We start from the raw sequence: 15,309 nt of genomic DNA, 5'->3' as shown, positions 1-15,309 counted from the left end.
CAGTGTAACTAGTACAGTCCAGCTTCTCATTCCAATTTCAGATGGAATACAGGAATGGTGGATGAGATGCAGCTCGAATCTAGCACACTTATCTCCGCCCAGATGCCATCCAGACCTTACAATTGGGGTGTGGCAGCAAGGGCCACCCCCTATGCTTCATCCCTAAAATCTGCTGTTAGGAGATAAGGGTGCCTCTCAACACAGAGGTCTGATTTAGCTATCACAGCTAAGAAGCCAATGACAGCCTAGTTCTCCATGGAGTTTTTTCCTGACACTTTCTAAAAGCTGTCCAATGTGACCTTGGGCATTGGTAGATGAGAGAAGGATCTACAAACGTGCCACGCAAAACGAAACGGAACTCCCAGCCACCAGGTGAAATGTTGGATGGCTTAGGCAATACGGGTGCAGCAGGTTTGGGTGGTCACCCTGGATCATGGAGATTACAAACTACGTAGAAACTTTGGGGCAGATTGATGCTACCTCAGTAGAATTCCAGGCAGCCCACAGACAGGTTAGTGGGATGGAAAATGGTCATAGTTTGGATCCACTTCTGCAAAGCATAAACCCTCAAATAATCTCCAACTCTTCCACCAAGGAGTAATGTACTGAAATAGTTGCATCTCTGACCAGAAGGTGTTGCTTATCTTCCATGAAAATGACGATAGCCTGACTCCCCAGGCTGCCCAATGCATGCACACACATTTTGCGTTCCTTGCCTGTGGTCTGTGACAGCAAAAGCACCACAGGGTCCCTTAAGGCGTTTCTGGGTAAAGAGAACGAAGGGAGCCTCACGAGTGCTGGAGGGGAGGAGGGTCAGGAGCCTCAAAGCAGACAGAGTGAGCGCCAGTGACGGTCTAGCTTTGTCCCCGTCTTCCTCCTTGCTCAGTTCTACATGGGACAAGGAGGAGGAAGGGGGTGGCAGGCAAGGCAACCCCCTGGACTGGCAGGGAGGTGAGGGCAACAGGTTGGTGGGGCAGTTCCCCTTTTGCCCTAGTGGATCAGCCTCCAGTGCCTCTGTCCCCAAAGCCTTTAAACTTGACCCTGAATAAAGTTTTAGTAAAACGAGAAAGGGTGAAAAACAACAATCTGCACTGTGTTGTTTTCTTTTGTGTGTCCCTGCTCCTAGGCACATTTCCCCCCCAGGGAATGTGTCACTTGATAATGTTCAATTTTAGTTACATTAACTTAAAGTAAAGTTTACACACAGCTGGGTGTTTTGTCTCAGTCACCTTTGGCTACTGGCTGTTACTTTTTATCCTTTTCAGCATGACTTCTCTTTTTATTTGAGAAAGAGAGGGAGAGGAAGAGGGAGGGAAGGGGCTCATTTTAAAAATACGTAGTATTAGCAACATCCAGCGGCAGTGAGTTCCACAGATGCCAGCATTTGCATTACAGACAACTTCTGCTTACTTGAGCTGGCTGCCTCCATCATGTGCTTCAGCAGTTTGAGGGCAATGGCGTTTCCATCGGTGGATTTGTCTTTCTGATGTGCAGTGACTGTGAAAGGTTGAAATGCAAAAGCCAAATTACCGGTATGAGATGTGATTAATCTATTTAACCTTACATCCTGCTTTTTTGCCCAGTAGGTTGCCTGTATCCAGATTTATTTCAGTCTCAAATTTGCAAATGTTTATATGCAAAGTTACTGGTCAACAATAACAAAAATTGCTAGGCCTCTTTGCTTTCACGGGCCTATGCTATTCATTTGTGGCACATTAGCATCTAAAGCAGAGGTCAGCAAACTTTTTCAGCAGGGGGCCGGTCCACTGTCCCTCAGACCTTGTTGGGGGCCGGACTATAATTTGAAAAAAATATGAACTAATTTCTATGCCCCACAAATAACCCAGAGATGCATTTTAAATAAAAGCACACCTTCTACTCATGTAAAAACACGCTGATTCCCGGACTGTCCGCGGGCCGGATTTAGAAGGTGATTGGGCCGCATCTGGCCCCCGGGGCCTTAGTTTGGGGACCCCTGATCTAAAGCACACACCCAATTATCTGTCAGTTTAATAAACTTCCTTGCCTGTTTGGCTGGAAGTGATTCCTGTTCACCACAGGCAATTAGGGTGAGTGTTGGAATCAAATAGCAAATTTCAATAATACCTGATAAATACCCTCAAATGCTTTTCACTAACCTGTGTCTGGCAAGCAAAAATGAGGCAGGGAAGTCTGAGATGGCGTCTGGGGGGACTGCAGGGAAGGTGCAGGGGCGAGGAGACTGCAAAGCAGGAAATCAGGTGCTCAGTATGGTAAGTCTTCCAAGGAAAGCCCTTTTACAAATCCCTTTGTTCTCCTGTGTCCATTTGTGAAGGGGAGGCACCAATTCTCAGGTGCAAGGGAAGCAGACCTGTTGCAAAAGTCAACAGAATTATGGTGCCCCCTCCCTTTGGGATCACTGTGGGCACATTCTGACTTCATGTTTCTAAGTTGTGGGATGTACCTTTGCATGCTTGAACAGAACCTTACCTTCCAGCAGAATAGGTGTCAGGTGAAGGCTGCAAGAAAAATACGGAAGGACAGTATTAAAATCTGTGTAAGTGACAGGATCTCCTTGGGGCACCCAAGTTTGTTTTAAGACACAAGGCACAGGAGTTAAAATGCAGAAGTCCAAAATGCTAAAGTCTAGGATGCCGGAATATAAATAGGCTTGCCCATGGCAGGGACAGTGAGCAAGATTGTCAAAACAGATGCATGTTTTCCAGTATAGAAACACCCAGCTCCAGGCTATTGGGCACACCATCACCATCACAGTGGACTGCCTTGCTTCTGTCTACAAGTTCCCTGGTTATTAGTATTTAGCAGTGGGTGAGCTCATTAAAACAAAACTTCATTTAAAATAAAATAAAATATTACCATCTTCCTGTCCACAGCGAGCCTGTGCATTTCAGCCTGCAGCTTGCTTATCTGCTCCTCTGCCTTCATTTGCATTTCATAGCGGACCTGTCTCTCCTGAAAGGTGCCAAATTGTAGTTGTTAAAACAGTGGAGGGGGGGGGGAGAGAGAGATTTCATACCACGTGAGTGCTCGAATGGAGGCTGAATTGGTACCGTCTACACTGACTCTACTTCACCTTCCTGCCTCCTGAGTGCACAAATGCAGGCTAAAGTGGTATAGTCGTATTCTGGCTCTAGGCCAAGTGTTCCTAGCCAGAGCCTGCATGGAGTCTGCTCAGCCCACCCGCCTCCCCCTCAGCCACCCTCCAGCTGAAGGGGAGGCGGCAAGCAGACACAAGCCCTGGTGCCTGCAGGAGAGACGCGTGGCTTGGGTGCGCTGCAGCACACACCCACACACCCCGCGGTAAGTGGCCACCCAATGCCACCCCCCTGCCCCCCAGCTATGCTAATGAGTGCAGCTATGAAATCTCAAACGGTACAGCTCAGCTTGATCTGCACAATGCAATTATGTTTTTTTTAATGCAGATTTGTGTTTCATTATGTGAGGCTGTCCCCTTAATAGGCCCAATTTATAGATGGGGAACTGAGAGGACAACAGAGAGTAATGAACAGAGTGACCCACCGAGGGTGTTCATGGTTAAGCACACCCCGTTTCTCCAGGACACCCCAACCATCTACGTAAATCGATTGTGTTTCTCTTAATCTTTATTCCGTGGCTGGAAGAAAATACCTGGGACAGCTGATCTTCCAAATGGACCTTCTGCATTTCAAATTTTCTCTTATTCTCCTCTAAAAGCTGCAGGAATCTCATCTCTTGTTGCCTGCAAGTCCATTTAAAAAAATGTTTCTGAGAAACTCCCAGGAAATTAAATCAGATATGGGTGCCCAATTTCTTCCGACGCTTACTCTGTAGGGTACTCAGCGGAATGGTTTAAACAGTCGGGAGCAGTCTTAGCAGAGTACCACCTCACCTCTCGGCCCAATTTTTCTAACACATTTGGAAATCTAAGAAACACCCACAAGATACCCATTTCACGGAAGTGAAATACTGGGGTGCTCTGAGCTCCCTGCCAACCCCCCCCCCCAAGCACTTATATGCATTTTCAAACAAATAAAACATGGATTGAAATGCAGTCCATCCCACAAAGCAACAACAGGCAACATCTCAACCAAGGAATGCATCCCCCCAATAATTAAAAAAGCAACCCCTCAATTTTAAAATAAGAATGGGGCAAGAGGATTTGGGGTGCCGACTGATGCCATGCTGGGGACTCTTATTAGCTGAGAGTGTGGGTAGCTGCAAGTGCTGCTGACAGGAAGTGTCTTACCTCTTCTGCTCTTCCGCTCTGAACCTTTGAAGTCTCTGTTCCTGTTGCGCCCTCTCAAGGCGTTGCTCTTCCAGCAACTGGCGCTCCTCTCTGAAAACCAGGACATACCCTGTTTGCTGTACGTATTCTCCCTCCCCGTCTTTCCGTGCCCTCAGGTGAGCCTCAAAAATGCCACCGATGCTCCGAAGGAGTGGGAGAGGACCAGAATGACAGGAGTGTGCATTCATATGGGCAAAAAAGGATTAAAAAGCACTAGGTACATTCTGGGTCCTTGCCAGGGCTGGTCAGCTCTACAGTTAGGCAAAGTGAGGCAAAACGACAAGATCCCAGTCCTCATGAATTGTGGGCCAATTTAAATAGGAACAGAGCCAGACCCTCGGTCAATTTAGCTCAGTACTGTCTACACTGACTAGAAGCAGCTCTCCAGGGGTTCTGGCAGGGGACAGTCCCAACCCCACCTGGAAATGCTGAGGGTACTGAGCCACACCCCCTTCCTTTGTGCCTTTCATGGGGCCATGGAGCAGGAGGACGCCCCTTACGCACCTTGCTTGCCTCCTCTCTTCTGGCCTTGTCCTTGGAGGTGGTAACACTTGGAAATCTCTGTAGTGCCACGAAGGAAAAGCTCAAAGTGGGAGGGAAAGAGAAATAATGAATGTTAACTGGCTATCCTGCCCCACACAAATGAATGACACGTGGAATGACAGGCACAAAAGCTGATGAATTCAAGCACATGTTGAAAATGTACTTGTGCGCTCTGGAAGTTCTCTCTCCTATCCTCCACCGCCCTGCCACTAGAGTTTAATGTCAGGCGTCCTTGAGATGATTATCAGATGTATTTTATGCATCTCGCCCCCTTTACCACATTCCGGCACCTGCACACCTCAAGAGATTGGGCATTGCTGAGAATAATGCATGCCCCCCACAGGTGCCCAAGCTTAGCAGGTCCTAGAAACCAAACTTTTAGTGTTGCAGCGCCAGCCCTCTGGAATCAGCACCTAGCCCATATTAGAGAGTCGTGATGTTTTGGCCCCTGCCAAAGGCATTTTAGTTTAAAAAGGCTTTCCCTGAAGTGTGAGTGACCCAGTCATATTTTGTGAAATATTAATTGCATGTCTGCAGAAATGGCTTGATTGGAGTTGGGGGGGGGGTAGAATTTGAATAGATAGCTTTCCTGGTTTTAGAGTTATTATTTATTTATTTATTTATTTATTTATTTATTTATTTATTTATTTATTTATTTACAAAACCTATATACTGCTTCATAATGATACCTCCAAGCAGTTTTGCAAACAACAGTTGCTGAGATGATTTTACACACACACACAGAGAGAGAGAGAGAGAGAGAGAAAGCATGTGTCCTTTTAATTCTTCCTTCTTACCTTGTATACTGCTTCTGTGGCTTACTGCTATGATGAAACAATTACAATTTTTACTGCGCTTTTATATTTTTAACTTTGGCTCTGCCTTAAGACAGAATGTAATAGGCAGTATGTAAAATACTGTGATAGGCGTGGGGGATCGTGCTGGACAATAACCAGGGGTGCCTTTAGGTCTGCTCTCTTCTGGCTGTTTTGCATGATTTTTATTATGGCTCTTATTTGGCTTTTTTTTTAAGTTATTGTTCTGTATTTTTAAAAGCTTGCTTTGCAATTTGTTGCCTCACACCTGCTGGGGGACAAAGGTGGAAAAATTATTTGTTCATCCTGGCTGCAAAAAAATAAATAAAATTGGAACAGAAAGTTAGATCATTTTGCTATAAATTGTTTTGGGGACTCAGACTTTGAATCTCAAGTTAGCTGATGGTACATCTGATTTTTCTCTCCTATATCATAAACATTTGCTGTATTACTACTGTGTTTGTATTTTGGTATTTGTAACATAATTGTCATGGCCTTTGGCTAGCACAATAAACTTACTGATTGATATTTATTTTTCTTCTATTGACTGTTATTGGTTTGTTGGTTGGTTGGTTTGTTATGTATTTTGTGTTCTCATTTGGTATTTTCATGTTGCAAACTGCCCTGTGATCCTCAGATCGAGGGCGGTATGCAAACTGAACAAATAAAAATATAAATTGACTGATTGATTAACAGGCAAATGTTTTGAGGCTGAGAACAAGGAGTGAGCCTGAGCAGCAGAGGACACCCATCAAGGCCTTACCTTGAGTAGGGTCATGGATCGGGGTGGGTTCCTTGTTTCCTCCAAGCAACTGGCTGTACAAATCTTCAAAGAAGTGTTTCCCCATCATGTCTTGGAACTCTTGCACAAGCAGAGACGGCCCCCAGGTTTTCAGTGTTGCTTCCAATTCCACTGGCTGCAGTAAAAGGCATGGATGGTGGGTGGGTAAAATTGCTCAATGGTGGCTGGTGGGGCACCCAAGGGGGTCCTCAAAGGTAGGGCCAACAAACATCCTCTTAGAAACAGCAGAGCTTTTGCCCCCTCCCCAAAGCAGCAGCCGTTAAAACAAATTTAAAAACAAAGCCACACAAAAGCAAAAATTTCAATCCATGGTAGAGTTTAGAAGAAACATTCTAAACAACAGATAATACAATCATACCTTGGAAGCCGAACGGAATCCATTCCAGAAGTCCATTCGACTTCCAAAGTGTTCGAAAACCAAAGCGTGGCTTCTGATTGGCTGCAGGAATCTCCTGCAGCCAATCGGAAGCCGCGGAAGCCCCATCGGACATTCAGCTTCCAAAAGAATGTTTGAAAACTGGAACAGTCACTTCCGGGTTTGGATCGTTCGGGAGCCAAAACGTCTGAGAACTAGGCTGTTCGAAAACCAAGACATGATTGTACATGCAAATATGGCGAAGTAAGAAAGTCATAGGAATGTTAGAATTTCCAGAGGGTGGGGACACGAGAACAGGACCTTTTCAGTGGTGGCTCCCTGCTTGCAAAATGTTCTCCCCAGGAAGGCATTTGGGGTTTCAAACAAGAGTTGTTCCCAGCTATACCTGGAGATATCAGGGATTGAACTGGGGTCTTCTGCATGAAGGCAATTTCTCTTCCCCTGAGCTACAGCTTTCCCCCCCACATACAGATGGACAGATCTCCACTAGAACAACGTTCCATAATCTTGGGATGTAGCTCCATCCGCCCCTGATTCTTGTACATACCAATTCTATATTATTCCAGCATTTAATGCAATACTTGTTGAAGTTACACGTTTAATGTACATAAAACATGGTATTTAAATGCATTGTATTTAAAATGCTGCAAAGGGAAGTTTACTGTGGGCAAGAAGTTTCACTCTGGCAAAAGCGTCAGAGAAGGCTGGCATCTTTCCATTTCAATGAGCTAAACTACCTTATATCTCATCACCAGGAAACAAGAGCTGCAGAGCTACCACAGCAGGAATTGGAAACATGAGAAGCCAGTGTGTGCTTGTTGGTGATGGCTAGTAGCAGCGATTGCAGAGAAGTTCTGCAGTGATGAACAAGCTTAGGATCTCCCTCTGGGACCAGAGTGAGGACAGTTTACTGAACAGCATGAAGGACTGAACCCCATTGCTTGGTTATTTTGTGACATTTATCTTATTACATCTGTTCTGCAGCAAAGCTTTGAAACTCAATTCTTGTGGAGGAGAGAATTCATTTCTGCACAAAGTCCCAATCAGGGGTTCCGCTGGACAACTCTAACAATGCTTTGTAAAACAGTTGTGGCGTTAGATTTCATCAGGTTGTACATACGGATTGACACTTGAGTAGCTGGCCACGGAGCAGGAGGACAAAAATTGTGGTGAACGCAGGGAGACAGTTGTATGACGGCCTCTCCAGTCCCAGGATAATCTGGTCCCAGATGTACAACAGAGTATCCATGTTTAAGTAGCCTGCAAACAAGGCAAAAGAGGAAGAGCATCTCACTAGCTTCCCTGAGGCACAACGAACACTTCAGGAAGGTCTGTGGCTCGTGGTGGAGTGTCTACCCTGTATGCAGAAGGTCCCAAATTCAATCCCTGGCATCTCAAGGTAGGACTGAGAATGTCCTCTGTCTGCACCCCTGGAGAGCTGCTGCCATTCAGTGCAGACATTACTGAGCCAACGGCCCATCCTGTTCTCACAGTGGCCAAGTAGATGCCCCAATAGGAAGCCTTCAAGCAAGACCCAAGCACAAGAGCAACTCTCCCTCCTGGGGCTTCCAGAAGCTGGTATTCAGAAGCATGACCGCCTTTGATTGAGGAGGAAGCACATAGCTTTGTGACTAGTAGCTATGGACAGCCTTATCCTATTCCATGAGTTGCCTAGCCCTCTTTTGAAGACATCCAAGCTGGTGACCATCGCTATGCTTTGCAGGGCATGAAGTCATTAGTTTAACTATGGGATGTGTGAAGTGGTACACCCTTTTGGCTGTCCTGAACCTCCCAATTCCCAGTCTCAGCTCTAGGTTCAATTTTTTGGGGGGATCATTTTTTTTGGGGGGGGGGGGTACGCCTAGAAGTGCATCTCACCAGCAAGCAGAGTGTTGATAGCTGGCTGGATCATGCGGCTCAGCCCCTTGAGTAAGGCGTCTCTGGAGTCTTCCTCTGGAAAACAGCAAAGATGTGGGATAATACAAGTATACGATGATTATTATCTATTTACAGCACTTAACATCCCGCTTTGTAGTCCCAAGAGGCTCTCAAAGCAGCTTACGGATCAATCCTCAATATCAAATCCAGGTTTGGTGATGCCACTTTCAATTGCCATGGCTTCCCCCAAATGACGCTGGGAACTGTAGTTTGACAAGGGTGTTGAGAGTTGCTCAATTCCCAGAGTGGTTTAGCCATCAATCTCTCTTCCCAGAAGTTGGATCTGAAGGCATTCATATCAGCAGGATCATCATGAAAATAAGACTTTTCCCTCTAATCCCAAATCTATGTTTAGGGTAAATTGGCCAAGAGACGTTAAGCTTGCTTATACAGAATTGGTGGTCCTTTTATTTTCAGTGTTCAAAGGTGAGTGACATTACTTAGGCACCCAAGAAACCACTATCCACACTCAAGATGGAGGAGTCAGCCAGCTCAGGGAAACCCCAGAGTTTGCAGATGAAAAGCAAAAATAGAGGAGGACACTATGATGGCGAGGGCTCCAAGACTTGCCAGTCAACATGCTCAGTAGCCACAGAGGATGAAATGGATTGCCAAGTTTAGGAAGAGAAATGCTCCTATAATGACAGGATTACTGAGGTGGCACAGCAAAGCAGTTACCTGGTTGTGCATAAATGCTCTCCAGGAACCTTGCCAGATCTCTGTCTCTCTGCTCCAGCAGGCAGGCAACTTCTTCCACTATGCTGACCCGGGAAGGATCCTAGACAGGAATTTGCCACAAATAGTAAATCAAAAGAGTTCTTATTTTAAAGTTCTGAGTCTAGTGGTGCCATTTGGATTCTGGATTAGCTGTTCTAAATGAAATTTAATTTAATAGAACAGGTTTCCTAATCTGCTGCCCTCCAGATGTTTGCGGGGAGGGGGAGAGCCTGGTTGATGGCCAAGACCGTAGGAATCCTATGTACGGCTCAGCAGGAATTGGGGTGTCCTGTAACCCTATAGTGGAGAGGTGGAGATACCTGGACGGAGACGGAGAGTCTAATAAGTTGAGGATGCAGCTTCTTGAGAGAGATAAATTCTTCAACTAGGAGGGCAGAAACAGACTCCATAGAGCTGGTGGAAGAACCCAAATCCAGAATAACTTGCAAGAGAGGCACAGGCAGGAAATAATCTTGGTCTCGCAGAGGTGTGGAGGTGCCCTGAAGCTTGTGGTAATAAGAAAGCACATTCCTCAGGCACTGTGTGGCAACTAAGGAGACGTTTTTGAAAAAAAGTAGTGCATAGTTAACATATGGAACTCATTCCCACCACATGACCATCAACCTAGATAGTTTTAAGAAGGCTAGACAAATTCACGGAGGCAGAGACTATTAGCCACGATGGCTATGCTCGGCCTCCACAATCAGAGGCAGTGATACTTCTGAAAACTTCTGGAAACCACAGGGGAGGAAAGAGATGGCTCTTGTGCTCGGGTCCTGCCTGAGGGTTTCTCTTTGGGGCACCTGGTTGGCCAATGTGAGAACAGGATGCTGGACTAGGTAGACCATGGGTCAGATTCAGCTGGCTGTTCTTATTGAACCACTTCTCAGCACTGACCCTGAAATGCAACCTGAAAAGAAAGCCCACCACCTTGATTCTCTTCATCGCCACATTCTTTTTTTTCTGGTTGTGACAACAACACACACAGACAGACACACTCATGCTCATGTGAAGTTGGACTTGGACAGTCTTCCACATCCATGAGGATTAGAAGCTTGCAACGGATCCCCAATATATATCTGTGTATAATGGATACATGAAGCCCTCCTGAGATGTTGCTTCTGCTGTCTCGAGGGCTTTGGGCTGATGCCACATCATGGTCTTGTTTGTGGTCTTTACTAGCTTCATCCCAACTTAGGCATGTGGGAAGGAACACTTGTTTTTCTCAAAAACAGGCATCTGCATGGCCACTGTGAGAACAGGATGCTGGGCTACATGGGGCATTGGTCTGATCCAGAAGGACTCATTTATATTCTTCTGGGCTAAATATGTCAATGTCAGTTCCTCATTCTTCCAATCTTAGGTTCAGTTCTCCACATTGCCACATCAGCTAGTTAGTTAGTTAGTTAGTTAGTTAGTTAGTTAGTTAGTTAGTTAGTTAAAACCCTCATTAAAATTCCCCAGTGTTGTAGGGTGAATTTCTCTTAAAAATTTCCTAACACATACCTTTTTTTTCTTCCATACTAAGTTCCCTTAATATAATGTGGCTTTGTGTGGTATTTTTGCCAATTTATATGCATTTATATGCATACTTCACCCCACTATATGCATCTTTATACCTCTACACATTACTCATCTGCATTGTAAAATTCAGAGAAGTTCCAGCTTCAGAGGCTGTTTTGGTTCATGCATTGTTTCAGAAAGTGCAGATCTGGTAAATTCACATTTAAATGCAAACTGAATTGAATCCGCCTCCCCCCCCCCACCTCCAGTCTTCCTTACTACTTTTGTGTGACTCGGGGGGGGGGGAGGCCCATCCTATTTCACCACCCCCGCTGCTGAAGCCCACCATACCTGGCCTGTGTGGTGGTACCCACAAAGCGATGGCAAGTTCTGGTGAGACCTTGCAAGGTATTGGCGTAATCTAGCAAAATCTTGTTGGAAGCCACCGCTGCTTCTTTGCCAGTGGCAGCAGGGTGGGCAAGAGTGTCCATGGGGCACCGCCTCTTGGGGTTCAGCCGCCCGAAGCGGCTGCCTCACTCTGCCTCGTGGATGGGCCTTGCCCTGATGTGGCTCCTCCTGTCGTGGTTTCTTCTTACCTTTGTGGTTTTTTAAGGACTGGAACGTCGGCTCGGAATCCAGCATGGCTCGGCACCTCAGAGAGATCTCTCTGTCCTTCCGGGAAGTGGCTCTGTTTGCTGCCAAATGGGAGAGATACCCTAACCTTGCTGGGAATGAGAAAAGGGACAGAAGAAAGGCATCGGTTGGTGCATTTCATTTCATTTTCATTTTGGCAAAACTGACCACCAAATAAAGAGATGCAATCGCGACAATATGGTGTTGTATGCCCTCATATATTTATGGTGGGGGTGTGATAAGCTTACTGGGATTTGGCAAGGCAATTTTTGATGTCGTTTCTAATATTACCAGTTGGTCATTGAACCCAAATCCTGCTCTGGCCCATCTGTCACTCGATGTCAATACGTAAGGAACACACTGACACGCTGCTTCCTGCTTCCCACTTAGAGATCACCTCCCATTGGAAAGGCCCCAAAGGTCCATCTCTGATGGGATGGCAAGGGGAAAGTTTGGGACCTGGCTCTTTCTGAGCATCTAACACAAGACAGGAGGGGTGTCAGAGGCCAAAGTAAAAGCCATCATTTTGACCAGGAATGGTTCCGATTTATCAGATATGCAAACAGAAGCAACGTTATTGCCAGACCTTTGCTAACCACAAAGGCCAAGTAAGTTGTCCAAATACTGGTTTACCAGGCAGAGGGTGGGTTTCAGTTCCAAATAACAAACCACTGTTTGCCCCTCCAAAAACAAAAGAAAGCAACCCATTTCACAGAAGCGAAAACTGAGTAAAACAAACAAGCCACCTGGAGGTCTTGCCTTCACGGTTTGCCTGCCTCCTTTAGAGAACTGATACGTGTGTCATACCCTTCATGTTAGAGAGGTAAAGCTTCCAGGTGAGATGACGCAAATCGGCAGGTAAGGGCTGGTTAAAAAGAGAACAAAGCCTCCCTCGCAGCTCTGGCCGTTCCTCCAGCAAGGTCATCTGAAAGGAAGGAGTTGGCTCATTGAACGTGGCTGAATTAAGGCTCCTTTTTCTACAACAGCTGAACCACCGGATACTGTAGCATAGTTGCTTACACCAAATGTTTTGCACACAGAAGGCTCCAGGTTCAATCCCTGGCCAGGTAGGGCTGGGAAAGACTCGTCTGAAGCACTGGAGAGCCGCTGCCAGTCAGTGTAGGTAATACTGAGCTAGATGGACCAACGATCTGACTGATGGGTCCTTTAGGGGCACTTCCTTGCCAACCTCAGTCTGCCCTCACTTGCCCTGTCATCTTGCTTCCATCCAGTCCAAAGGCTGGCCCTGCCTGTCCCTTTCCTCTTCCTCCTTAGTCTCACTGTTAAGCCTTGCAGAAGTCAGCAGGGAGGAGGGGGAGGAGGAGGGGGACAAAACAGGGAATTAGTTTGCTCTCCTGTCATTGGCTCTGGCGCCACCTACTGTTGGGTTCCACACCTTCCACCCTACCAGCCCTAGTGGATGTCAGCCCCACACTGCCCCAACTGAGAATACAAAGCAGCAAAGCTACGTACCACCCCATCCTTGAGGTGATTGAGCAGCAGGGCTGGCTTATTTTTTACCCGCCTGTTTCCATCCTGAATCTCCCGGGCGATCTGGCAATAAATCTGTTCCTCTAAGCAGCCGCTAACCTGCGACATCAGGGCCTTATAAGCATCACCTGAAAGAATATCAGAGAACGAGTGGATTATTTCACAACATTTTCTTAACTCCCCTTTTCAAGGAGGGCCACAGTGGAGGGGCAAATCCATTTCTAGGGACAGGGAAGAAATTTGGTTTGGTTGACATTTTGGTTCTAACATACCTGATTTGCACCTTCTTGAAATAGTATAGGAACCGAAAGCAGCCATTCTTGAAAATTCACACTTCTCCAAATTTATGCAGTGTTGGCCTCCAACCAAACAAATGTGCACAGAATGCATATTATTAGCAGGGCATGCATAAAAAATGCATATATTAGTGGAAATGGCATATCAAGATGCATTATACTGGGGGGTATTGCTTGCAAAAAATGTATATTAGGCAAAAGTTCATACAAAAATGTGTTTATTAGGAGAGATGTGTGCTAAAAAGAGATTTGGTGGGCTCTTTTAAAAAAAATGTGAGGAAATTTGGCAAAGAGAACAGAAACTGAGAGGAATTGAAATTGACACCTCAAGTTTACCCAGTGTGCTTTGTGACTGAGACTGTATTTGAACCCAGGTCTCTCTTGAGAGCTTTGCTGCTCCATAGCGTCCCCTACTGATTGTGGCAGGGAAGGGAAGCTATAGCCAGACCTCTAGCCCAAGAGGACCAGGTGACCTACACTGATTCTCCCTTAGGATTGGCTGCTTAGTCTGAATAGCATGCTCCTGGGAGAAGCTGAGCAGATACCAGAGAACTCTGGTTTCACTTGAATGTGTGACATTTCTTAAGCCCCTCCCTCCCCAAAGCAAATCCAGTAGAAGTGAACTGTTTATCAGGCCTGGTTCCTAAACTCTCACCTCCTTGGATGGCGCCGACTGCTTTCTCCAGGACGAAACCTTTCGCTGCCTCTGAGAGGTCCTGCAAGGCATTGATGTGGCTCTCAACCATCTGCTGCTGGACAGCGTCGGACAGCGTCAGAATGAAATCTTCCCATTCCTGATAAAGGGGGAAAGAGTCAAGCAGCATTTGCAGATGTATCTATATCTATATCATCTATATGTATAGATATAGCTTTGCCAGTTGAATTTCTGCCTGATTTGCACTAGAAAAGGGCCTGTCTGGGTGTTTGGGGAGCAAGCAGGTGCAGGAGCAACCTGGGTTGCCAGCTTCTTCCCTTGGCCCTGCTCCAGTGTATTTAACACCTTCTTGACAAGCAAGAGGGGAAATTACCTTTATAGAACAGCTTTGGCAGCTAAATTTTGGACAAAACCACATCTATTATCATTATTTATTATTGGTGATGATGATGATAGTTGGCAGCCACTGAAAACAACCCTGTTGCAAAGTCAGGAAACCTGCATTTCAGTCTGTGGGGTTGCTGGACCCTCTCAGATCCCAGATGCAGGCAGTCCAGTCCACCTGTCCTACCTGTGACTTCTCAATGCTGAGTCGCACCTTCTGCAGCCAAATCAGAGCACCTGAGGAACCAGCCATGAATTCCAACTGCTTTTCTCACAAGGAGTCAAAGCGGCGCTTAGAGCTCTGTTGCTACAACACTCCCTTTTTCAAACCGGAAACAGTTATTGTTTGATGCTAAATTTAGCTGTTGGAGATCAGGTGACCTTCACCAGCCTCTCTTACCTGCCCAGAGATGTTTCTTTAAAGTGTTTCTAAAATCACTTTAAATTGTAAAATTTTCTGTGTGGCATGCAGAGAACACAAGACTTTTTTCTGTTTGAACAAGTTTTCATAGTGAAGATTTATTTATTTTTTAGACCAGTCTGAACCTGTATTGGATTGGAAATTTCCACTAAAGCATTATCAGTGGGTTCCCCCCCCAAAAAAAAATCATTGAATCACTTTGAGCTTTGAGGAGGAAATTCATATGTGAAATGAAAAACAGTAAATTTATAGTTATTTATAATTAACCCTGCCCCTTTTAAAAGATTGTTTGTGTGAACCCGCCTCTTCTCAATGCAACATGTGTCAGTCATTCCTCCCTCCCCATCTGCCTCACTCTGCCCAATAGTAGGACCAGGCCTGTTGACTTAGGGGAGAGAGGGTGTTTTTTTCACCTCAATTTATCAACATGAGGGAAAGCACACTTACTTTCTCAATAAGTAGGTCTGGCAG

At 45.9% G+C, this 15,309-nt stretch overlaps 1 protein-coding gene across 1 annotated transcript; it reads right to left on the bottom strand.

Annotated features, from left to right (window-relative positions):
* Positions 1 to 149: 149 nt before the first annotated feature.
* LOC117060380 lies at positions 150 to 14,729 on the bottom strand. Its single transcript, XM_033172596.1, has 18 exons — positions 14,605 to 14,729; positions 14,034 to 14,172; positions 13,065 to 13,210; positions 12,399 to 12,516; positions 11,555 to 11,683; positions 9,776 to 10,005; positions 9,417 to 9,516; positions 8,679 to 8,753; positions 7,921 to 8,060; positions 6,386 to 6,539; positions 4,769 to 4,847; positions 4,226 to 4,315; positions 3,628 to 3,718; positions 2,857 to 2,952; positions 2,139 to 2,193; positions 1,411 to 1,497; positions 793 to 888; positions 150 to 172 (listed from the first exon to the last, which is right to left on the bottom strand). Exons 1-18 carry the CDS (start codon positions 14,668 to 14,670, stop codon positions 150 to 152), a joined length of 1,914 nt encoding a protein of 637 aa, XP_033028487.1. The 5' UTR covers positions 14,671 to 14,729.
* Between the last annotated feature and the right edge of the window lie 580 nt (positions 14,730 to 15,309).

The sequence above is a fragment of the Lacerta agilis genome, chromosome 15 (assembly GCF_009819535.1).
Source record: "Lacerta agilis isolate rLacAgi1 chromosome 15, rLacAgi1.pri, whole genome shotgun sequence".
NCBI classification, from domain to species: Eukaryota; Metazoa; Chordata; class Lepidosauria; order Squamata; family Lacertidae; genus Lacerta; species Lacerta agilis.
Note: the sequence above shows the minus strand (reverse complement) of the source record. Positions and strands in the feature narration are given on the sequence as shown.